The sequence below is a fragment of the Poecilia reticulata genome, chromosome 17 (genome assembly GCF_904066995.2).
Source record: "Poecilia reticulata chromosome 17, P_reticulata-male-v2, whole genome shotgun sequence".
NCBI lineage: Eukaryota > Metazoa > Chordata > Actinopteri > Cyprinodontiformes > Poeciliidae > Poecilia > Poecilia reticulata.
The window spans coordinates 17,028,056-17,052,597 of record NC_088846.1 but is presented as its reverse complement, the minus strand read 5'-3'; the positions used below and the strand labels follow the sequence as shown (position 1 = coordinate 17,052,597).

General features: G+C 38.6%; 1 protein-coding gene across 2 annotated transcripts in view; it reads left to right on the top strand.

Annotated features, from left to right (window-relative positions):
* The first annotated feature begins 6,345 nt into the window (after window positions 1-6,345).
* LOC103479636 (adenylate cyclase type 1-like) overlaps window positions 6,346-24,542 on the top strand; it is a 38,557-nt gene continuing 20,360 nt past the window's right edge. For both annotated transcript variants that reach the window (XM_081598747.1, XM_081598746.1), the window contains exons 1-4: window positions 6,346-7,928; window positions 11,296-11,445; window positions 11,673-11,791; window positions 21,253-21,364. In XM_081598747.1, coding sequence (XP_081454873.1) covers window positions 7,320-7,928; window positions 11,296-11,445; window positions 11,673-11,791; window positions 21,253-21,364 — 990 coding nt within the window. In that variant the 5' untranslated portion in view covers window positions 6,346-7,319. The remainder of the gene's footprint in view (window positions 7,929-11,295; window positions 11,446-11,672; window positions 11,792-21,252; window positions 21,365-24,542) is intronic.

The following is a 24,542-nucleotide window of genomic DNA, read 5'->3' as shown; positions in this document are numbered from 1 at the left end:
GTTTTTGAGACCTAAATTGTTTAGGGCAATAGATTTGTCATTGGTAGCAGCTTAACAAATATTTATTTTTATTTAAATACATTTTATTGACATGCATCTCTGCAATATTAGTTTTTAACTTATGTTAAATAAATCGCAGACATGCAAAACTGGTAAGAAACAACCAATCAGAACAAGGTATTAGGACTGTCAATCAAGCTTGTGTATGTGCTGCTCTCACCCTTCCCCTTGCCACTGCAACTCCTCACAGCAGAGCCTCTTGTGAATGCGCAGGCTAGTTAGGATGGCAACTGATGGCCGCTACAGTAAATCAGCAATCTTGAACAGCACTTACATGAGCGTGATTGATGGTGCTAAAACCTTCCTCCTGGCTCTGATTGGTTGATTCTGATCTGGAGAGGCGTTATTCTGCCCTCATGCCACTAAACAAAACATTGTGTCCTGTAAGCAGTATATGAAAGTATGTACATTTATGCGGAGCCCAGCTATCCCTTTCATAGGAGTTAGCTCTTACTAATTCACCACAAAACATTAACTCTTAGAGTCGATGCTTTTGGGCATGACCCATCACTAGTGTATGTGCATCAGGAGAAAAATATGCCAGAACCAGTGTGTATTCATCCTGCATGTGAGTAACACTTTTCATTTTATGTGCAGACTGGCAGAAATGTCAGAGAAAAGCAGGGAAGGCTGGCTGAACTTTCATAGATTTTACACAGTTCCATACTGAAGCCATCCAGTCGCACAGCACATGTCCACATCTGTTTAGAAAGACACAGTTCACTCTGCCATGTTAGCAATGCAGGATGTCTTTCATGTGACAGGCTGTGCTTTCATATCGCTAGTATTCCTTTTAAATAGCTCTGCTCTGGCTTAAATATATATGTATGTATATTTTTAGATAAGTTTTTTTTTTTTTTGCTGAAGACTGAATGGTTGGGTGTGTGTGGTGAGCTTTCTGAAAATGCCATTGTGAACTTTTGTGTATGTGTTCAGTCCTCATCAGAAAAGGACATTGCTATAATGACCTACAGCAGAGAAGTTCTGCCTTAGCTGGATCGTGTTATGGTGTTCTTTTCCATAAACATTGAAACAAAAAAAAAGTAATTTTGTAATTATTCATTGCAACAATCATGTTGATTATGAGGTATTTTAATATTGCCACACTTAAAATTCTTTAGGATCACTTTCAGTCTTCTAACAGCTTTATAATAGCTAACGGAATGGCTAACCAAAGCAGTAGCTAACCAAAGCAACACTTGAAGGTCCACAAATTCCAAAATGGCAGGAGCTGAACACAGCTAAACTAAATACCTTCAAAAACAAACCACCACAAATTTACAGCAGAGTCGAGCAGTGGAGAACAGATGAACCAATAAAAAAAAATTTAAACCAGAGAGTTAAAATTTTTACATAAAAGGGTGAGTGGAAATAGACATACAATGCAGGAGTGATAGTCAGATGATTAACAGCTGTGGAACTGACAGAAGAGGGATGAATAATAACACAAAAGAAGCTTGAACTACTAAAACTACAAACCATAGGTGAAAAGACTTGATATAATCTAGTCATAAATGTAATTGCCCAAAGAACAGAACACAAGAATAACTAAAAACTAAACAAACAAATGAACTGCTGTGAGAAAACTTTAATGACGATAATATTGTCATTTTTATTCTAACTATAATGACACCTCACGTAATTAAAGAGCATCACGAAATAAAACCGATTCTCACACACAGTTACTTTGACATATTCTGCATCGGCCATTGTCTCAGTCTGTTGCTCTGTCTCTCTCTGCATTTCCTTGCCATGCATTGCGTGCAGCAAACTGTAGGTGCTTGGCTTCAGTGTCGCACGTGATGCTTCGAAAGACAACCTCACGTACGATGGAGGACACTTAAACTGGACACAAAGACACATGCGCAAACACACGTACACACACAGATTATCTGAATTATCTAAAGCTTTAAGAGGATTTCTGAAAAGTGGGTGTTGTACTTGAATCTCATGTGCCTGATGGCTATTGATCTACTCAAAGCTTACAAACAGAAACGTGTGCAACAAGTGCAGGTTCTTGCAATCATAAACACGTTTCCTACTTCTTTTTGTTTAGGCGTCTAATGTTGTCTTCTGCTATATTAAGCTACATGCTTACATATGCACTCAAGTTATATCAAAAACTCTGAAATAAAAAAAAACTCTTTGTTTGCAGAAATGCATGTGATCAGGGATACTACCTCTTCATTAACAGCCTTGGTGTATAATCATCTAGGTATGTTGACGCTTTCTCACTTGACAGCTTGCTGACTACAAGCTGTGGCTTGTCAGCCTGCACTTCTGAGGAATTCTATCAACACCCTGCAGCACCCTGCCTCCTATATATATATGTATATATATATATATATATATATATATATATATATATATATATATATATATATATATATATATATATATATATATATATATATATATATATATATATATATATATATATATATGTATGTGTGTGTGTGTGTGTGTGTGTGTGTGTGTGATTATTGTCTTTATTTTGTAGAAATCGGTTTTCACTTTTTTGGGGTAATTTTGTTTATTGAAAAATGCCACATTTTGTTAACTTTTTTTGTAAAAAAACAAAAAAAGAAATATAAAAAGTAAATTATCTAATTGATACTGTATATACCGTAAAAGGCTTTCACACTTAATATTCAATAAATCTCTAAGTATATGCAATGCTTATTCCCTCTGTCAATTCAATATATATATTTTTTACTCTTATGAAACCTCTCCCATGTGTGGATTATTTTTTTCTTTAATTCCTCTGTATGTGTGGATTACTTGGGCTACTGCTGACATCTGGTTCAAATTTAATTTCAAGTGTTACAAAGAAAGATTTTAACTGTAGATATTTCTCCAAGCTTTGTTTTCTGCCAGAATCAGAATCGAAACTTAAAACGCATTGTATCATTCTCACAGGAAATAGTTGGATACTAGCCGAGATTTAAAGAAAATCAGTGACAATTTGCCTGTCACTTCATGTAATTATATTATTACTAGTTAACATAAGATTAGGGAATTCATCTTGGTGGATGCATTTGTTTTTTCAACTGAATTGTGTTCGATTGCTTTACTTTATTTGGATAGCCACCATAATGTTACACAAAGAAGCCTATCAACGGGTTACATCGTATGCTGCTTCACGGGTAATAAACTTATTAATCTGTTGTGACTACTACCATGTTCTGCAGAGGAGATAAATGCTTTGATGTGCTTAATATTGTTCCATACTTTCACAACAGAGTCAAGTTTTGATTAGGTAATCATGAGTGGATTTCGTCTTCGACAGATTTCTGCTCAAGGCCAATTGTTGGGCCATTACTTTCAGATTTCAGTGAAAACTACTCAGACTGTTCATTTACGTTGTACTTCCTACATAAATAATAAAAGAGAAATTGATTTACCATTAGGGCGCAATGCAAATGTATAAAAACATACATGCAAATGCTATGTTGGCATTTCTTCGTCACTGCTGTTTCTCTGCAGTCAACACTCTGAAGTGACACCGAAGGGAAAACAAACTTTACTTTATTTGGCTTAGCACATTGTAATTATAGCTGACATTAGCTAATTTACAGCTTGTGTTGCTAGTCCCTCCTGGGTATGTCTTGGCTGTTTCATTTGCTGCTGTTGAGCCAGCAGATGAAACAGCCAGTGTGCAGACGTCCTGTGTCTGTGCACTGCTGGGGATTGCTGGTTTCTCAGCTATCATTACAAACAATCTTCTGATGACAGCAAGTGTAAACCCTTTGTTTAAATGGGGGGTAACACGTCTAAATATTCTCGTTGATATGTACTCCACATTTTTTTTCGTCCTTTTTTTTTTTTTGTCCCTCTGGAGAAGTAATTTATGTGTGAACTGTTTCCAGATGCTGAAAATCTGGAAACAGATTTCCAGATTTTCCGTGATAAGAGAGATTTATATTCATGGGGTAATTTGTGGCGTGTCTTTCAGCAATCCCTTTTTAAACTGAAAATACATTTGGTTCTTAACGTATTTATCCCCCTTAGATTTTGACCCTTAGATAAAAAGTGGAAGAAAAAGGATGCATAATTTTTAAAACGTCTTTTTTTTTTTTTTTTTTTTTACAATCAGTGCCCCAGAGCCAACACTTTGTAGAATAACTTTCTCACTGTTACTGTAAGTCTTTTGTGGCATGTTTCTACTGGCTTCGTTCAAGTCTTCTGCATCTTCATTTTGCATAGTTTTATTTATCTATTTTTTTGTAGCTCTAGTTTCCTTTATTTGGCGTCCAAATTGGAAGAAAATGAAGCATATTAGCCATAAGATTAAATCCTGACCTCAAATGAGTAGAGTATATTTGCTGTGGCCTGTACATGGTTTGTGAAAAACTTTTACTAATATATTTCTGATAACTTGTAAACTTTTCAGTTAAAACATTTCTGTTTTAACTTGTAAAAAAAAACCATATTGAAAACCATTTATTCTTCCGTTTTCACTGTAATACTTTATATTTAAATATCACATAACCTCCCATTAAATCACAATATCTTTTGTGGTTGCAACATGAGCAGTTAGGGTACAAACAGCTTTGTAAGGCACTGTAAATGATCTCCATAAAAATATACATCTCATGTCAAAGAAAAGGAAGATTTCAAGAGCTGAGGCTAATATTTAGACATATTTTGATGGAAAAAGATCTGAGACACATGCTTATATTTCCACTTCATGTTGGATGTGTAGACAGTTTCTATCTTTTGCTTTCGTTTCTTTTCTTTTCTTTGTATTGAAAAAGTCAAACACAATTAGAAATGAAGGCGGAAAAAAGGAGAACAATGCTTTAGAAGCAAAGCGTGCAGCAGGAAGCTGACTTCCTCTCTATCCCTTTTGTCTGTTGCCCTTGGAGGGCAGCTTTGTGCTGTGAACTCCCATAAGACCTCTCTTTGTTCTCAGAAGATGAGGCCTGACAGAGTGTGACCGTCCACTTACACCTGAAGTCACCAAAAGCTTAAAGAATAACAGGTACACACTGAACGATGCTCTCTTCCTGCTTAGCCAAAATCTGACCAAGGGGCTCCCCAGCAGCGCGGCACTCAAACAACAAAATAAGCGCAAAATAGTGACATAAAAACAGTTTCTTCCAGAACATTGGTTGGAATGGTATTGAAGGTGATATAAAAGAGAATTAACATACAGCAGCTTTGTCATTGGGATTCATTTTGGAGATGCAAGTCTCAAAATGTTGAATTATGGATATAGGCAGTGACGGAAAATCAGTAGCAGATTAATTACAGCCTGGTTGACAGACTACAAATTATGAGAGTGTGTTATTTCATTTGCATATCACCTTGGTGAGAAGCTCCTGCTGACAGGCGACATACAATAGCATGATTGTCATGTTTATGTGTCGGCTTATTAAGTCCAGTGGAGGGGACATCTTTGTAGATAAGACAGAATATCAGTGTGAAGGCAAGGTGTCCTACATCCTGTGTCCCACATCTCAGTGTCTCTCTCACTCTCAGAGGAGGAAATGCTGAGAAGACAGACAGGGGAGGCAGACAGGAGAAAAGGTTACAACAGAAGATTTAAATCTAACTTGTTTGATGTGACAGAAAGCAAACCGATGGTCTGTTTGTTCTCATGATTACTGCTCTTTGATGAAATATTCCATTTTCCCATTTTTGTTTATTTGAACCAGCCTATGTTGTTGTTTATCTTTATACTATTACACTTTTAATGTACATAAGGTTCAAACTTCTCCACTGATGGCAACAATTCATGTTGTCTGTCTGTCTGTCTGTTTGACGATTGAACAAATAATTTTATGTTTATTAGGAAACTTTGACTTATGAATGTGAATAATGGGGTAAAAAACACTAAACTTGATTAAAAAAAATAACCATACCTAAAAATGTCTTACTTTATCTCTCTCTCTCTCTCTCTCTCTCTCTCTCTCTCTCTCTCTCGTCTCTCTCTCTCTCAAAAGAATCATGGAAGAAGCATAAATTCCCCAAGCCTAACAACCTCACAACAACATAACACCAAAAACAATAATAATAATGATTCAATTTGACCACTGTCAAAACAATAAATTACACTAAATATAGTCGCAAAGATGTCACAAACTCCTTGCTTTGATTTCTGTCTGTATACCACTTTTTTTTTTTTTAAACAAAAACGCTTCCCCTTTTTGTTTCTCGATTTGGCAAGCAGCCCTAAACTAAACCTCCTTGTACCCCCCCCCCCCCCCCCCCCCCTCGCTCTCTTTGTTTATCTGCCACACTCTATAAACTCACTCCATTTCTGTGCTGGATCAGTGAAAGCTGGGACACAAACAGCTGAGCCAAAGAGACACACAGACAGGCAGAGCTGTCGGGTGGAGGGCGAGGAGAGGGGCAGAAGGCGTGCGGGTGTCGCGGTAGCATGGTCGAGTGCTGGACTTTGGCACTGGCCGTCCATCTGTCACTTTCTTCCACCCTCTCTGTGGCACTGACGGGTCGTGGCGATGGCAGCCAGTGACGGATGACTAATCTTCTGCTGGTAATGAATGAGACACCTCCCTCGGAATGCCAAAAAAAAAAAAAAAACGTTGCATGTGTGGAGGGTCCTGCTGTGAATGGGATGCAATTTCTTATGTAATGCCAGTACCAAGCAAATACATTGAGCACTTTCTTGTATGCTGATGCACAAGGTAGGACGAGCACTCAGAGATTTAGCAAAGATTAGATTGTCAAGGTTTGTTTAGCTGGAAACACGTGATGGGCAGGTGGAATGGAGGGAAAAAAAAGGACACTTTCGTTATGAAAGACGACGGTGATGATGCGCTGCTCATTTTGTTTGACTGTCTGCCTCCAGTCAATCGGTCTTGACTCTGTGCGCTGAGTAGCTCAGACGTGTCTTGTATTCAGCTCATAATGCGCAGGCGTGATCCTATCAGAGCCCCGCAAAAAAAAAAAAAAAAAAAGAAGCTGTAACCATCCAGAACTAGACGTCGTGTGCGTTGTTCCTCATGTGGCGCTCAAACGAAAGCTGAAACATCCATTTTGCAGGTCGACTTAAGAGACTGTATAAGGGGAATGAAGATTTCCTTTCTTGGTGAACCTTTTGGGCAACACAGTCCAACCTGTGGATAGTACACACACCGCGTCTGTCCAGTCCCCGCGATCTGGGACGCTCTGCTTTCCTTAAAGCTTGCTAAGTGCGTTCTTTTTAATTTTTTCCCCCCTTTTTTTTCCACCGTTGGCGGCTCGGCGTGGGATCTGCGGTTCGAACTGAGCCTTGTGCAGGTATTCAGTTTATGAATGGCACTAACATGGAGGAAATACCGTTTCAGAAAGTCAAAACCAGGCGGAAGAGAAGTCACTGTCCACCGGGTGTCCCCCTGACCACCATCGCTTGCGAGGATGAGTTCGACTGCAAGGAGCTGGAGTCTCTCTTCCAAAACTACAACCTGAAACTGGAGCAGACATCCACGCTCAAAGCACTGGCTGTCCTCATCTTCACGTCCGCGACGCTGGCTTTGGTGGAGCTGCTGTCCGGTCCGAGCCTCACCATCTCCAAGGGGTCCCATCCGGTCCACTGTGTCATCTTCCTCTCCCTCTTCATCGTAACTAACGTCAAGTACCTGCAAGTGACTCAGCTCCAGCAGATCGTTAACCTGACACTTCTCTTCAGCTTCACGTTTTCCTTCCTCTGCTGCCCCTTCTCCCTGGGCGCCATGGGACTGGAGCCCCCGACGTCCCCGGAGCAGGGCGTGTGGCAGCTCATCCTGGTCACCTTCGTCGCCTACGCGCTCCTGCCTGTGCGGACGCTCCTGGCTGTTGTGTTTGGAGTAATGGTCTCCATCTCCCATCTGATTGTGACCGCCACTTCTGTCACGGTGAAAACTCAGAAACTGTGGAGAACGGTGAGTATACGTTCACTCATTTTTTTTTAAATGTGTGTGTGTGTACTTATTTTTTTTTAATTGTTATGATTGTATGAAGCATGCTGTTAGTGTACTTCATACCAACAGCAGTATCCACAGTAGTAGTTAGTAGTTAGTTATACCCAATCCCGGGCGCAGGCACAGTTTTGGATGTCAGTTCAGCACCGAGGACAGCTCCCCGTCGGGAGGCCTGATAGGCTTTGTTTAAATCAGACCAAAACAGGCCACAAATAAAACATTACCCGTAATCAGTTCAACTCAACACATAACTTATTGTCAGAACAACTGATTATCAAATAGACATACACATTGTGATACCCCCCCCACACACACACAATTAACTAAGAAACAATATGCGTACATGCGTAAATAGTTATTGGTTAATCATAATAACCAATAATAATAATATTATCTTTTCTTTAAAGAACATGGTTGCCCATGGAGTTGAAATACTATTCCTCTCAGGCTTAGATTCCTGGTTTTATCTTAGTTTAACTTGTCATAGTGACATGGTTTAGATATCTGACAGTATATGCATAAAGTTTTGAGAAGTTATACGCCTTATCTTGCAGAATAAATCACTGTCATAGTCCTTTCATGTCAAGAGATGAAAAATATTTTATCTGCATCAGTGTATGTCGAAAGTGCTTCAAAAGCATTCCCCAAAGTAAACAATGAGGGCAACCCATTAACTTCCTGTTGAATTTATGTAGTTGTTCTTGTTCTTACGTTGTTCTTGACACTTCAACATATCCTGTTATAAATGAAAGTAATGCTGTAGGCCCTGACCCATGTTGTACCTTCAAGGTATAACCTCATCCCATATCTGAGTTCGGCAGAGTTGGACCAAATAACCGTCTGAATCAATTATGTTTCGTCAAAGGGAATAAGTGCTGTGAACATGAAGGAAATAACTCGAACTCAGAATATAGAGGGTGAACTCTGATGGAAGTAGATTTAGCTTAAAAAACACAAATGAATTATACCAGTCTAAGAGGCTATTTTGATAAGAACATTTTTCATTTTGTCACAAAAACAAAACCCAAGCTTTTGTTTTCGTAGTCCAAAAAATAAAAAAATAAACAATTTCAACCCAAACACTTGACCAAAAATGTGATATGTGATAGGTTGAAATAAGAAGTGGCAATTTGTGAGTCTATACCTTTATTTCATTAAAAATTAAAATGTTTTCTAATATAACATTTGAGAGAGTTTTGAGATTGTCAAACACTTTTCCAAGTTTTAAGTCCAGGCTAGAAAACAGAGGAGACTGGGGCTTGGTGGTTGCAGTGGCATCTGCCCATGAATAAAATAAGTTCTGCTCAGGAATATGAGGAATTTAAAAATATTAGAGCTCATATCTATGGGTTCTTGCTCTGGATAAGTATGATACATTGACTTTTATTGTTTTTGTGATACATGCTTTATCTACTGATGGACTTTTCACCCCCCCCCCCCTTCCCCATTTACCCAAATGAATAAGTGAAAGGAAACAAAAGCTGACAGGTGTGCTTTATGTCACAACTAAACCAGCATGTAAACCACTGACAGTTTCCCTAGATATAGGTTTCTGTTCCAAAGGGACTTGGATTTTAATTTAGAACCAAGTGACACCCCTCCAAAACCAGAAGTAGGCCAACTTAGAGAGCCACAGACACGAACCACTTGGACCACATGCATTAGTTGTAGAAAATAGGACAAAGTCATCTCAGTCATTCCCTGTGCATCTTGGTACTTCTGTTTACGTTCACATGTCTGACTGTCATTTGGTGCCTTGAAGGAAAATCCATCACACCAGTTACAACCTTTCAGGCATATTGGAACATTTAATCCTTCATGTCACTTATGATATAAGTATTGTACTGTTCTTGCAGCAGCTAAGAACTGAGATTCAATCAGCTCTTCACATCATCCGCCATGAGGGCATACTTGAAGAGGAAATTGTTTTTTTTTCTGTACGGTACCTAAGAGATACCTGTGTAGCGCAGTGAAGGACAGTGAAAGCAAAGCAACCACAGATAGCTAATCCGTTAAGCTTAGAGATGAGCTGTGTAGCATGACCCAGGTTTGGACCAACCATAGGTCTCAGTTATTCAGCCTATGCTTTTTTCCATCAGCAGAGTTCAGTTTGCATCTCAGTTTGTGTCTTATTACTGAAATTTGTCTGGAATTGAACTAGTTTCCTTTCGTTCAACTTTAGGTCTCGATGTCATACTTAGATCAACGTAAACACATATGCATACTAATATGTTGTTTTATATTTTAAACAGGAACACTGTTTTTGTTCTTGATTTTATTACAATTAGAAAATGCAACAGTTTTCGTAACCTTAATATCAAGCAGCTTGTTAAAAACAAAAGTATGAATTTAATACAAAATATTTGTAGGAACAAATAGATTATTCTAACTTTTGCTACTTGAGATTTGTTAATGTTTTTTTATGTTGTCAATGATCACTATCTTCTTGCTGATATGTTTTACCTCTGAAAAACACAACAAATGACACAATTCAGATGAAGTCAACCTAGTATATCGCAGTTTATTGCTTTTTCATTTATTATGTTGAAAGGAGAAGTCAGTAGCTAACTGCTGCAAGAATGTCACTTGTAGCCATATTAACACAACAAATAGGAAGAACACAACAGGGAAGAAAAAATAATACATGCATAAATTATTTTTATTTATTTCCCTGGGCACTTAATTACTGTCAACAGTGAAAGTGTGCTGTGGACACTTTGGAGGTGTGTATTTTGTTCATAAAATCAGCATCAGTTAGCCCTATCCGGGTAAAAAGAAGTTGTGTCCTGTGCAAGGTTAAAAGGAGTCACAGAGCTGCAGCCTCTGTGGTGATGGATGACCAGAGCATGGGGTCACCAGTGATTTAATTCCACAAATACATAAAATGAAGAAATAGTCTACATCTATTTTTGACCTTTTGGTAGCATGGGGTCTTCTTCTGTATATTTAAAGTTGAAAATAAAAAAACAGTGTTACTTGTTTCAAAAGAAAAAGTAAACAGCAAAAAAAAAAAACTATTAGTTGTTTGTGCCAGTCTTGCTTACGTGCGTGCGTTGGCTGCACGTTCGACTGGCACTCAGTGTTTCAGGGTTTTAAAGTTACAACATTTAATGCCATCTATGTTAGCACAAACAGAGAAAGCGGATGTTTATTTAAATGTTTTCATCTTGCCCTACTCAATTTCAGCAATTATTTATTAAAAAAAAATATGTATATATATATATATATATATATATATATATATATATATATATATATATATATATATATATATATATATATATATATATATATATATATATTTTTTTTTTTTTTTCCTTATTCACAGCTGGTTGCAAACACGGTGCTGTTCACTAGTGTCAACCTGTCAGGGCTGTTTGTTCGCATCCTGACTGAGCGGGCCCAGAGAAAAGCCTTCCTTCAGGCTCGCAACTGCATTGAAGAACGGCTCCGAATGGAGGACGAGAACGAGAAACAGGTAAGTGCATCTGTGCTCTGAGTCAAACCTGGGCTCAAATCAAGATGTACATCATGTATTTCTGTGATTTCTATCTAGATCTGTTCTTATTCCTGGGAACACATTTATTCATAGTAATAATGTTTCTGCATTGCACTATATAAATGAAAAGTGCTTCATATTCTCACTGCCCCCCTACCCCTCCCACCCCGCTCCCTTTTTTTTTTTTAACACACGCATGCACTCAGGAGCGCCTGCTAATGAGTCTGTTGCCCAGGAACGTAGCTATGGAGATGAAAGAGGATTTCCTGAAGCCCCCTGAAAGGATCTTTCACAAAATCTACATCCAGCGGCATGACAATGTCAGGTAGGACCTGATCACGCAGCATCGCTGTTGAACAGCACAGCTGTGCACCAACTATTTCACCACTAGCTGCCACAGCCAAGCTAACTAAAGTGTTAGAGAGGATCACATCGTCTTGATCAGTCAAGACGGTGACTCTCTCTCTCTCTCTCTCTATATATATATATATATATATATTAACCAATCAATATATTTTTTAAATATTTTCAACATATTATGAGCTGCCTAGCTTTGGACGCTAACAGGAATATTCTTGCATGCTATTATTTCATCTTATTATATGTCTTAGAGTGTCATTAACTATGTATAAACTGGCATTGTTAAAACTCATCCTCTGAATCAAGCTTTCTATGTAAAAGCAACAAAACAGTGGAACATATGAGAAGATTTATTCATTTTAGATCCTTTCACAAGTTTGTTAGATATTATCTCAGAGCCACCATCATTGAAAAGAATGTTTTAAAAAATAAAGTGTGGTGTTGTGGGTTTAGAGTTGAGTAGAAAAATTACATGCAGAATGCAACGATGTTGCTGAATTGTGTCTACTTTGTTTATTTTACTGATCATTCTTTCTTAATTCTTAACTGTTTTTAATCATTTTCTTATCACGATGTGTCAGGGCATTCTGGATGGAAATTCTTTTTAGGCTATAACCTGGTACGGTGTGAAAATTGTTGGCATTTCTATTTAAAATGTAAATTCTTCTTTTTTAGTACACACACACACACACACTCTTAATGGTGATTTTTGAAACAATACATCTTCTTTAAAAGTTTCTTTAGCAAGACTCCCACTTTCAAAAGCCTCTAAAATTACAGCACCATCTGCAAAATAATCTGATCAGTCATGTTGACAGGCTGGAGTCCATTGCAATTATTATTGTTGCTATTTTTCTGCGGCTGCCTGGACGGAAGCAACACTTTAATGCATCACAAAACCATGATGTTATTCTCTAGAAACATTAACACTGCACGATAATTGGTTCTAACTAATACGCAATATTATCTTGGAGTGATTCAACAGTTTTTTTTTTGTTTGTTTAGTGTTTTCAAAGTTGCAAATGATCAGCTCCACGTGATTTATTTGTCCAATCTTTTGCCTCTAAATTAATTTCCCAGACCAAATAAAATAAAATAATCTCATAATGTGTATTCAGCACAGGACTTTGTTACAACCCTCTGCTTTAGTTTTCCTATGAGGTTCTGCTGTTCTGTCAGTTGTGTCGGACCTCTAACCCTTTGTCAGATGAAGAGCTAAAAGTCAATTTCTTGCAGGAAGATACACTTTCTCTATCCTCCTTCCACTTTTTCTCTCTGCTTCTCTGACTTCATTGTCAAATCTGCCCTTTCAGCTCCAGCATTTCATTGTTTTGTCTTGTCTTATCTTCAGCTCTTCCTCCTTCCTTTCTTCTGTGCTCTCAGAGCAGCAGCAGGGAGGCTTGAGGAGGAGAATTTGCTTAGCCCTGGGATTAAGTTGCTACAGGGGATTAAATGCAATGGAGACTAGATTCTTGTTGCATAACTCTCTTGGTATGTGTACGTGTGCTTGTGGGTGCTCACGCTGGTTAAATACAGAAAGACCTTGTTGGGGAACCGCTGATTGCTTTTGCCTTGAACTCCATTGAAGCCAGATTTTAGGGGTGACATACAAAGGGCACGACTCAACTTGGGGTGGTCTTTTAGTTCTAACTGGATTCTGTGTTTCTTCATTTTGTGGCAGGAATGTTTGAGAGCTTGCTGTATATGAACATAAGTGGTGAAATGTCTTCCCATTTCTATTTTAAAAAGTAAAATACGACACATCTTTGAGAAAAACAAATAGTAGTTGCCATCCAAAATAGTGTAGCCAAATATGCTTTTTGTCTATCACTTCTAACAAATGAATTTACTCTAATACAATGACAAAACAAACCAGCTCTAGCCTGTTCTTGTTCTTTGCTCTTTTAAGTAAAGAGATATGTTCAGTTTGCTTTACTCGTCATCTAAATTAAAAGGTTTTCATCACTTTTTGTCTTACTGTAACTTTCAACATCAAAACAACGATTAATTTTTTTCCCCCCACTTTATAAAAGTAATACACCCAAATATGACCTTAATACAGATTAATACGTTACCACATTCACATCCAGGTTTGAGTGTCTCAGATGCATAAAACACACACACACACACACACACACGCACGCACGCACGCACGCACGCACGCACGCACATACGCACATACGCACGCACGCACGCACGCACGCACGCACACACACACACACACACACATAAAAACAATAACATAGCATTACATCCACTTCATTGTCTTGTATAAAATAGTTCTTGAAAATAAATTTACGAAAAACAGTTTACTGCACTGAGTGGGTTTGCTTTGAAATGAAATCAAAACAATTAAAAATAAACTACCAGAGTCACTGACTGGCAGTTCATTAATCATACAAGCCCACTCAAAAAAAAAAAAAAAGAGAGCATGTTATATAGTCAAATTTTGTTGCAAACATATTGTACTTTTATTGACTCGCCGTCAGCACATCCTCTGCCCACACTGTATCTCCAGAAGGGCCCATCCAGCACTAACCCCGAAGCCGAGCTCCATGCTCGCATCTTTGACTGTGCGATTAAATTGACAACACATCTGCCAGAGCAGCTACAGCGATGCCTCCTGGAGCGGGAAAGAAGATATTTGCATAATTGGGCAAATAACTCTTCAAATAAGTGCCACTGGAGAGGAAATGATGAATGAATGTGGGTGTGTGTCAATGTGTGTGTGTGTCTGTGTGGCCGTGGTGGCGGCACAGTTTGTCCGACGATATCAGGTGTAACATTCTAATCACCGCAAGATTAAAGGTCCAGTTCGGCATCATGTAACTGTAAATCATTCAAATCATAATAACGCACACATAGATGAACGTTTGACAGTTAAATATTGATCTATTTTAGCTCCATATCCAATTTTCAGCATCCCTACTGTTCATTCATGTAATCTGATTCTTGCTCTTATTATGTGCCTTTCGTTTTCTATAGCAAAGAAACTTAGATTGCAAGAGGAGCAGCTAAGTAAACACGTTGCAGTTTCTATGCTGGAAGCTGTACTGAATGAGCTCTTGCACTGTCTTACAGGAATAACTATGAACCTCCTGGGAAGAGGCATCACCTTGTCTGTAGTTTCTTTAGAATTCCAACCGGTGCTCCAATGCTACAGTACCAAAACATGCAAGTCACATATACAGTGTCTCTCGTTTTTTTGCACCTCTCTTAAAATATCATGACACTGTGATATTAAAAAAAGGCCAACTTTTTCTACAAATGATGTGACATTTGTCCTGTATAGTTTAACTGAAAACGAAGAAAATTGGTTTGAAGGAAAAATGTGAGCCCCACTTTTACAGTGGTATTTTCTCAAAGCTCAACTCCAGTATTCAGTGTTCTTTGGTAGGAGTCTGTCAGCTCCCACATTTACACTCACTGACTTTCTCCAACTGCCTTGCAAAAGTTGTCAAGATACACTAGACTCTGAGCTAAACAGACAATTAAAATTTTCAGATCAAATACTTGAGTTTGGTCTCAATAGACCTATTTCTGACAGGTGTATTTTTTTAATACAGTTGCTTGGTCATGGTCAAATTGTTATTTTTCATAAAGTGTCAACAACCAATTGAGTTTAACCAAAGTTTTAGCGTGGTCTCTTTAGTCTTAATTTTTTTTTGTGTGTATGTCGCTCAAAACTGTCAGAATCTCTTCACAAAGCGTGATAGATGATGATAGGCATTTTTGCACATTTTCTTATTTCATATTATCTGTGAACTGATTAATGATTCTTTGGCAAAATTTGACTAAAATGTATGCACTCATTTTATAACTAACACTGACACCTTAGTTGCAGCTAATTAATCAGCTATCCACTAATAGTTTAGTCGTTTTATGCCACTGTTGTGTTACAAAATATTATGCAATGAAAAACAAATTATTATTCACATATTTTAAAGGCTGTAAATTTTTTTTACCTTCTAACCTTCTGGCTTATCAGCAGTAGAAAATTATACTTAACATAAAATAGCATGACTTTTCTTTCAACCATCTGACTTGGAAAAAGGTAAAACTCTTTTGGGAAGAAAATCCTTTGGAGTTTTAATTTAAATTTCTCACTCTGAGGGTCTGATAAGACTGAAAACTCAGTCTTATTCTGAATGAGCAGGAAATTGTTTGGTGCATTAAAAATAAAAAAACATTCAAAAAGTGCATAATCTGTGCAAGACGTTTGTTTTAATGAACAATGTGACAAATTTACAGAAGAACTGTTTTCTGGTTGAAACATATAAGTTCTATCACTTCAGGGCAGCTTTTGGTAACGGCAGTATGTCCTATTTGTCACCAATCATGTCATATTTATAAATTAAATACCTTCTCGATTAAGCAACATTAAAATGGATTACTGCTGCACATGTGGAACAGAGAAATCTGTTTTTGAGGACTTTTTCCATTGCATTTTATTTTTACCACTAATAAAAGGTTAGTGTTAACCCAGACTAGAAATGAGCTTTGGTATGTTTGAAGGTCCTGGGGCCTTTCTGCATGTTCTCCCTGTGTATGCATGGGTTCTCTGGCAGGTACTCCAGCTTCAGCACCAGCACCTCTCCTGACCCCAGTAGGGACAAAGTTGTAAGAAAATGGATGGATGGATGTACTTTAGTTCTGTATACACTTAATGCACATACTTAATATAGAGCTTCTAAAATAAAATAAAAACACACTGCAAGAAGATTTTGTGATAATCCTGACTTTATTCCATGTTTTAGCCACTGTTTGGAGAGAGAGACAAAAACTCAACAGGAGATGCGTAGGAAGTTGGATTATTCCATCTCTTTCTGAGTCAATGACTAAATAACTCAAAGCAAACCACACATCATGTATTGCTTTATTTGATAATTGACTGCATCTCAAATAGCTTCCTACTAATTTAAAAGTTGCCTGGAGTTCGTTCAGAATTGCGAATCTAAGAAGGATCTCATCAGATGGATTGTTTCTTTCTGTGAGAAGACACTTTCTTTGAATTGCCTCAAATTCTTTGCTTGTACTTTATACCTTTCTTCTTTTATTTAAAAGTGTTTTACAAGCAACACACCTGTTTTGATTCCTGGCTGGTGTCTATTGTTGCATACCTACCATAATCACTGGCCCTTGGCTTTTGTTCCCTTGCAGCATGGATCTATTGTTACTTTGACTACTTCACATAAATCTCACCAAGAAACAACAAAAAATATTTCTAAACTGTTTTCATTAGTCATGAAAAAATTTTCCCTCTTGCAGATTTCTTTGTTGATTGTGTCATTCTTAAATGTTTCAGATTATCAAAAAAAAAAAATTATCAGACAAAGATAATCTAAAAAAATGGAAAAAAACATTTTTAAATGAGGAAACTTGAATTGAGGTGAAAATATAATTACTCTCTTTGTTAAATTACTATTAACTGTAATTAACCATCCAGTTTTTTGTTCCACTACTCGTAACCAGCCTTGGTTATTTTCAGACCTGTGGAATCCATAAATCACTTAAGTTCAACCTACTTGGACTGAAAATACAAAGTTGGCAAAGCGAGACCAATGATCAAAAAGAAGGAAGAAATGAGCTGAGAAACAAAGTCAATGACTTTTATCAATTTGGAAAGGATTGCAAAATCATTTCTAAGCCACTGGGACTTTGCTAAGCCACAGCGAGAGCCATTATCTATAAATGGAAAAAAATATCGAACAGTGGTAAAGCTGAGTGGGTGCCTAATAAAAATTACACCAAGATTGCATTAACAATTAACCCAGCTAAAAAATAAAGAATCGAGAACAACATAACTTACTTGCATCAGTTGTCATTTTTCTTGATGGAAAAGTAAGAAAAATACTGGAGAAAAAACTGCATTCTGTCAGATTTCTTTGCTGCTGCAAGACATGGACAACTTGCTGCTAGTGATGGAATCACAAGTGTCCCTAACAGAAAATTATTCTTCTGCTTTCCAGGGGTTGGGTCGTGGGGGTAAGTAGGGAGGCCCAGCCACTTAGTCCAGCTCCTCTGGGGGAATCCCAAGGTGTTCCCAGATCATCTGAGAAACATAGTCCCTCCAGCATGTCCTCTGGGTCTCCTCTTGGTGGGATGTGCCTGGAACACCTCACTGGGTATCTGTCCATGAGTCATCCTAACTAGATGCCCGAGCCATGTCGACTGGCTCCTATCAACGTGTCGGAGTAGCAGCTCTACTTTGCGTAACCCCAGATACAGTAACTGAGCTTCTCACCCTATTTCTAAGGGAGAGAGGTCAGACACACTATCGAGAAAACTAATTCTGGCCACTTGGATCTGTGATCTCATTCTATCGGTCATGACTCAAAACTCATGACTATAGGTGAGTGTAGGGACATAGCACTGGTAAATTGGGAGCTAAGCTTCTTGACTCGACTCTCTCTTTACCACATCAGATAAATACAGCGCCCACTTCACTGCACATGCTGCACAAACCCGTCTGTCGATCTCCTGCTCCATTTTGCCCTCATTCATGAATAAGATCCTGAGATACTTGGAGCAGGATGCATGTACCCGGAGAAGGCACCAAACTCTTTTCTGGCTGAAGACAATGGCCTCGGATTTGGAGACACCGATCGTCATCCTGGCTGCTTCACACTAGGCTGCAAACCGCTTCAGTGAAAGCTGTAGATCACGACCAAATGAAGCCAATAAGACCACATCATCCACAAAAACCAGAGACACAATCCTAAACCCACTAAAATGGATCCCCACAACACAATGGCCGTGAATAGAAATTCTGTCCATAAACTTCATGAGCAGAATTGGTGACAAAGATCAACGTTGGTGGAGTCCAACATTCACCAGAAACAAGCTCGACTTTCTGCCGGCAATTCAGGCCAAACTTTGACGCCGTTCATACAGAGACCTAACAGCCCATATCAAACGGCCTGGTATCCCACACTGCTGGAGTAACCCCGGTGATTTTTTGCTTGGAACACAGTTGAATGCCTTTTCCAGGTCCATAAATCACATTTAGACCAGTTGGACGAATTCCCACGAAACCTCCAGGACCCTGCTGGGGTATAGAGCTGGTCCAGTGTTTCACGACCAGGACAAAAACCGCACTGCTCTTCCTGAATCCAATGTTTGACTGTCTGATAGACCCTCCTCTCTAGTATCCCTGAATAGACCTTACCAGGGAGATGTAAAAGCCTGGTTAGAACACACACTGCGGTCCCTTTTATGAATACGGGGACCACCACCCCGGCCTGCCAATCCAGGGGAACTGCCCCCCGATGTCCATGCAATATTGCAGTTGCGTTAAACAACACAACCCTACAACATCAACACCGTAACCTCATTGTAGAATTTCAATGACGTTGGCCCAAAGTGTTTACAGAAACATAGTACTTAATACGCTACATTTTTAACAGCCACAGATGGTTGTTGGATAAACTATTTAACACACACTGAATCCACTGCCCCTCATTATGGTGACATCTGTGAGACAACAAAGTGACATTTAGCAGCTCTCTCTCAGAGATCCAGCACTCTGTCATGCTGTGAAATCTCAAGCCCACATGAAGGTAACAGTCGGCAATCAGTGCAAGAGCTGCAGACGTGTAAGTTGTTTGGGACAGTTTTATGACTAATCCCCTTCACACCACCAACTAGCACACAGTACTCAGGCCCAATCCTTTAGAAACTTTCTCCTCTGCCTTGTTACAAAACACGAGGAATAAATGAGGACAGCACAGTTTTTGGGCCAAGGAACAAATTGGATGTCTCAACTGTTCCCGAATTATCAGCATGTGATTTTGTCCAGACGTAAAGATGATTTGATTTCGAGAGCAGCTTGGGTTTTACTTCTTTATGTGTTGCTCTGACATTTATTTCAACGAAACGTGTAATTTAAGAGGATAAAATGAAAAACGTGTCCTCCAGCACAATATAGCAGACAGTTTCAGAGCATCATTTCACATCTGAAGGGAGGTGGATTTGTTTTCTGACATGCTGTACCATTATTAATTAAATGGATTTGAATGAACTTTAAAAAAGGCTGTAATGATACATTCAGCTTAAAAAGGAGATAATGGATAATACTCGGTTCAGTAGAAGAAGATGGAACATTTAAGCGTACTTTTAAGAAAACTAAGAATTATAATTTTATGAATAGCAAAAGCCTGTTGCAAATTGCTTGAGGAAAAATACTGGGATTGATCAATAATAATTCAGTCAAAGGCCCAAAATTACTTATAACCCTGAAAAATTTAGATTTAAAAATGCTTTCATGAAACCAAAATGTTTGTATGTAGTTAATAAAACAAATATAATATCAAACGTTGGTCATGCTCTCACCAATGCTAAATGTAAAAAAAGGAGAAATGTTTGATTGTAGTACAGCAATTGGACAATTTTTCTATTTCCTGTTTATCTTTTCTGATTAGGTCCAGGTTTTGAGTTTCAAAAGCAAAACATGTCATCACTATCCCATCAGCATAGTTTTAGAACATTATTTCTTGGTTGAAACCGTGCAACGGCAGAAGGAAGATGTTTAGCTCTAAAACACGCAGTGTGCTAATTATGGTTAAATAAAAGTTATGAAACAAAAAACCTGTTTGTTCCCCACCTAACTTTTTCTTTGGTGTGCTGTCCAGTGGGCTGTTTGCAGATGATCCAGAAGGATCTATTTTCTGCCAGCAGGAGAAACCTGTGCAGCAGAATGGTTGATTTGTCCTCTGTAAGAGCTTGTCAGAATGTGGCAATAAATAATGAACAAATATTGGAACTTCTATTATGGAGGCATGCTGCAGAGAGAACATCCTGCGTGTTGTAGGTCAGGTCACCATGACTACAATGCTTTTACATTGGGCATTAAAGCTCAAATTATATAACATTAACCCCCCAAAAAATTCAATTTGCACAAATTTTTGAATTATTTCCAAAAGCTGTTAGTGGAACCAAAGATTACTTTGTGCTACATTTGTCATTTGATTGTGGACTTTGATTCGTAGCCTTATCCTAAGTCAGCTTCAGTCTTACATGCAGCCTGCTAAGATTGAAAATAAAGTTCCCTTGAAAACAGCGACAGCCCCTTTACTGTTGCACGATGCCTTAGAATGACTATGCTGCGGCTCCTAACAGGCCATGTCTCGGATCCCCATGAGATGCTCCTGCTGCTTTTTTAAATTTGCTCTGCTTGACTGCATGCGCTGCCTGTCAGTTGGAGAATGAAACTGATTCTGTCTGTCTCCTTTCTTTTCATTCTTTTCCATTTCTTTGAAGGTTATCCATGTGGATGTTGGGGTCTTTTTCCCCCCCCTCTGATCCATGTGCAAAATTCAAAATTTTGTTATTCCTGTCAAGAACAGTGATTGATTTCTTTAATACTGTATGATCCTATTATAGATAACCAATACTGACTTTGTTTGTCCCTCTCTTTCTCTGTTGCAGCATTCTTTTTGCAGATATAGTTGGCTTCACCAGCCTGGCCTCTCAGTGCACAGCTCAGGAACTGGTTAAGCTGCTAAATGAGCTGTTTGGAAAGTTTGATGAGCTTGCCACGGTGAGTCTGCCTCCCTTCCTTGAAGCCATATTCCCTCAATTATAGTCACTGTTGGCATTCAAAGCAACACTCACTGCGCAAAGAGTGCTTTGTCCAAACTCTGACACAGCAATGACTGTATGTGTGTGTGCGTGTGCGTGCATGTATGTGAGCTTGTGGCTCTCTTTAGCCACAGGCTATTGGCACACTCCTGTAGCTTAGCATGATGTCACAGTGAATATTGGAAGCCCATATGATGCCTAATATGATTATCCAGTGCTTCATTTGAGGAAGAGTTGACAGACCTCTTTAATCTCAGCCAGATTTACCCATGGCTAAAGCTTGCCTCCTCTCTTGTGTGAATGAACTGACTAGAGCGGATAGCAGGGGAGATGAGTTATACTCATCTCTAGTTGCTCTTATTATGGACGAGGAAAATATTTTAGCAATCCAATCTGTTAATATTTCACTTTGTGGGTTATGGGTCAGTGTTGACAACTCATCTGATAATTTTTTTTAAACAAAAAAAAAACTTGTACTGCTCTTAATTTGTTTTCCACTGTAGCCCATTTAGTAGAATAGCACAGAGGTTTTCATAATTAGATTTTTATTTTTTTATTTTTGAGATGTGGATTGGGCTGAGACAGCATCCATGTGATTCCATAACCTGCAGTTCACATGGCCTTGTCAAATCCATTAATCTGCAGGATTGCAGCAAACCTCTTTTCTCTTTTTTTTGTGTTGCTTTTACTGAAGGGTTTTCTTTGGCCCTGTCTGGAGCTTCTATTTTTGACTTGCTTGTTTATAGGTTCAAATTTAGGACTAGCTTAAAAAAGACAGGAGTTTTGTTGTCAGTTGTTGATGTCATTATTTTTGTAATAAATTGTGAATAAGTTGTCTCAGGGTTGTAGCTATTTGCTGTTTCTTTTGGGTCCTTAAAAACAAATTGGTTTACCTCTATTTTGGTTTCTTCCTGCTGCAGTTTTCTTTAGCTTTAGAGGCAATTTTTTACGCTTTTATTTAAAAAAAAAAAAACTAAAACAAGGCAGTTGCATCTTTAGATTTCCAAGCTGTTTTGATACTACTAGTTGCACAGTTGAATAGACGGCTGTATCCAGGACTTGGCAGCTAGCTTATAGCATTATAGTGTCCTGAAAGGCTTGTCCCCAGCTATTAAACTTGCCCTGACCCAAAGCCACAGTCATTCTTATCCACTTTGGCAGGAAGTGGCAATGCCAGTGACTCATAGCCGTGGTCACTTTGGGCACGCAAACTCTCTTTCGTCCCATACGAAGAGCGGGCGATGCCACATGGCCACTGGGCATCATCTCATGGTACGATTCCAGCACCATCCCCACACCACCTGTCCACTCTTTGGACTTGTCAAGCTGCATGGGAAGCGGGCCAGGAACACAGTGTTCTCCTGTAGTGCTGGTGATGTAGCAGACCAAGTCTGCTCTTCTCCTCTCTCTCTCTCTACATTTTTTAACATGAATGAATCTAAGCTAGGCATTATCTGAATTCTTGCCCTGAGTCCAACCTCAGCATCATTCCCCCTGTAAACAATGATGGTCAGTAAATTTCTTGCTTTTTTTTTTTCCCAAAGTTGACACAAACTCCACATCAAAGCGTGATAAATATTTTTTTGTGATTCAGAAAGACTTAACACAAATCCTCCATCTTTTTTTTTTTTTACCTTCTTGGCACAGGGAGAAAATACAAACATTGTTGCCTTAACAAATAATTATATTTCTATTTCCTTCCAAACTCACACCCCATGTTAGAAAAGTGACACACAAAGCTTCATTAGCTTGCATTTAGACACGTTTTCCTGCCACCAGAGTGTACAGGTTCATTACTGACACCTCTTCAGGCTCTGATGTTGTCTCTGCCAGCTCTTAACTAATTAGGACTGAATGCACCATGCGTAAATTTCTCTTTCAATCCAAGTGTGCCATTTCCATGTTTCTCACTTGTTTTAAGAAGCTTTTCGGTGCCAAAGTACTTGTGAGTTTCAAAGTGGGATTTTACTGCCCCTTTCTAACAAGTAAATATGCTTTGATCTAAATCTCTGCCGCGATCTCAAGTGTTTCGCAGCCTCTAACAGTTATTCTTCTAGGATTGCCATGTCACCCATATTCCCATCCACTCTGACTAGTTTCCCCTGTCACAGTTAATGAAAGGTAGCCCCCACAGCATCACAGTCACCTCCATGTTTACATTAGATGTTCAGTTTTAGTTGTCTGCCTGACATAGCATATTACATGTTGGCCAAAAAGTCTAATCTAACCAAATAATCTTCTTCCTCTATTATTGAGTTCCCGACATGGCTTGTGGTGCTGAGATGCCTCTTATAACTTCCTTTCCATTGTGGGTTTGGATTTTGCTGCTTGACAAATTTATGGAGTGCATAACAAATAGTTTATAAACAGATTCTCCCACCTGAGCTTTGTATCTCTACAGCTCCCTGAACGTCACCATGGTCTTCATACATGCTTGCCTTATTTTGGTTTAGATTAGTCGTGTTGCACCATATTTTTGGCTGATGGATTGACCATTGCTCTGTGTTTGCACAGCTGTTTTAAAACTTAATGCTTTAAGCTCACCCACAACTTTTCTCATGAAATCTCTTGTACAATGCTATTTAGTTTCCTTAACAGGCCCTCTCAAAGGCATGTTCTGTGTTTGGTAGTGACACAGTTTAAATGAGAAGATGCTCATTGGTACAGATACAGTGCAGACTCTGTTCACTGGTATGCATCTTGCTCTTTTATGTCTGGTTACCACATTTCTACAAAGAAAAGCTCGACTAAGTGTGGCAGTGCAAATGTTGGCACCAGAGCTCTCATGCTGTTTTGTGCTCTTGTTGCTGCTCAGCAAAACCTGTTGTTACTTAGATCTCCTCACACTTGACTTTGCGTCCTCTTGCATTTTTTGAAGTCAATTAGGTATATGTTGTTGTTTTTACTGAAATCACTACACAGCCTAGGAGTATGAAGACATAAGAGGAAATACTTGGATTGATAACTAATTACACTAATACAGTGTAATACTGTGTTTGAAACACATTTTAAGCACTATGCTTAAAAATGCATATTAAGCATCTACAATGCATTCTACGGGACTCAATCTGACCTCAAAATTGCAACATGTAGCAGCCTACCTTTGGAGCAAGTGGTCTGAAAGTACAGTGTGAGGT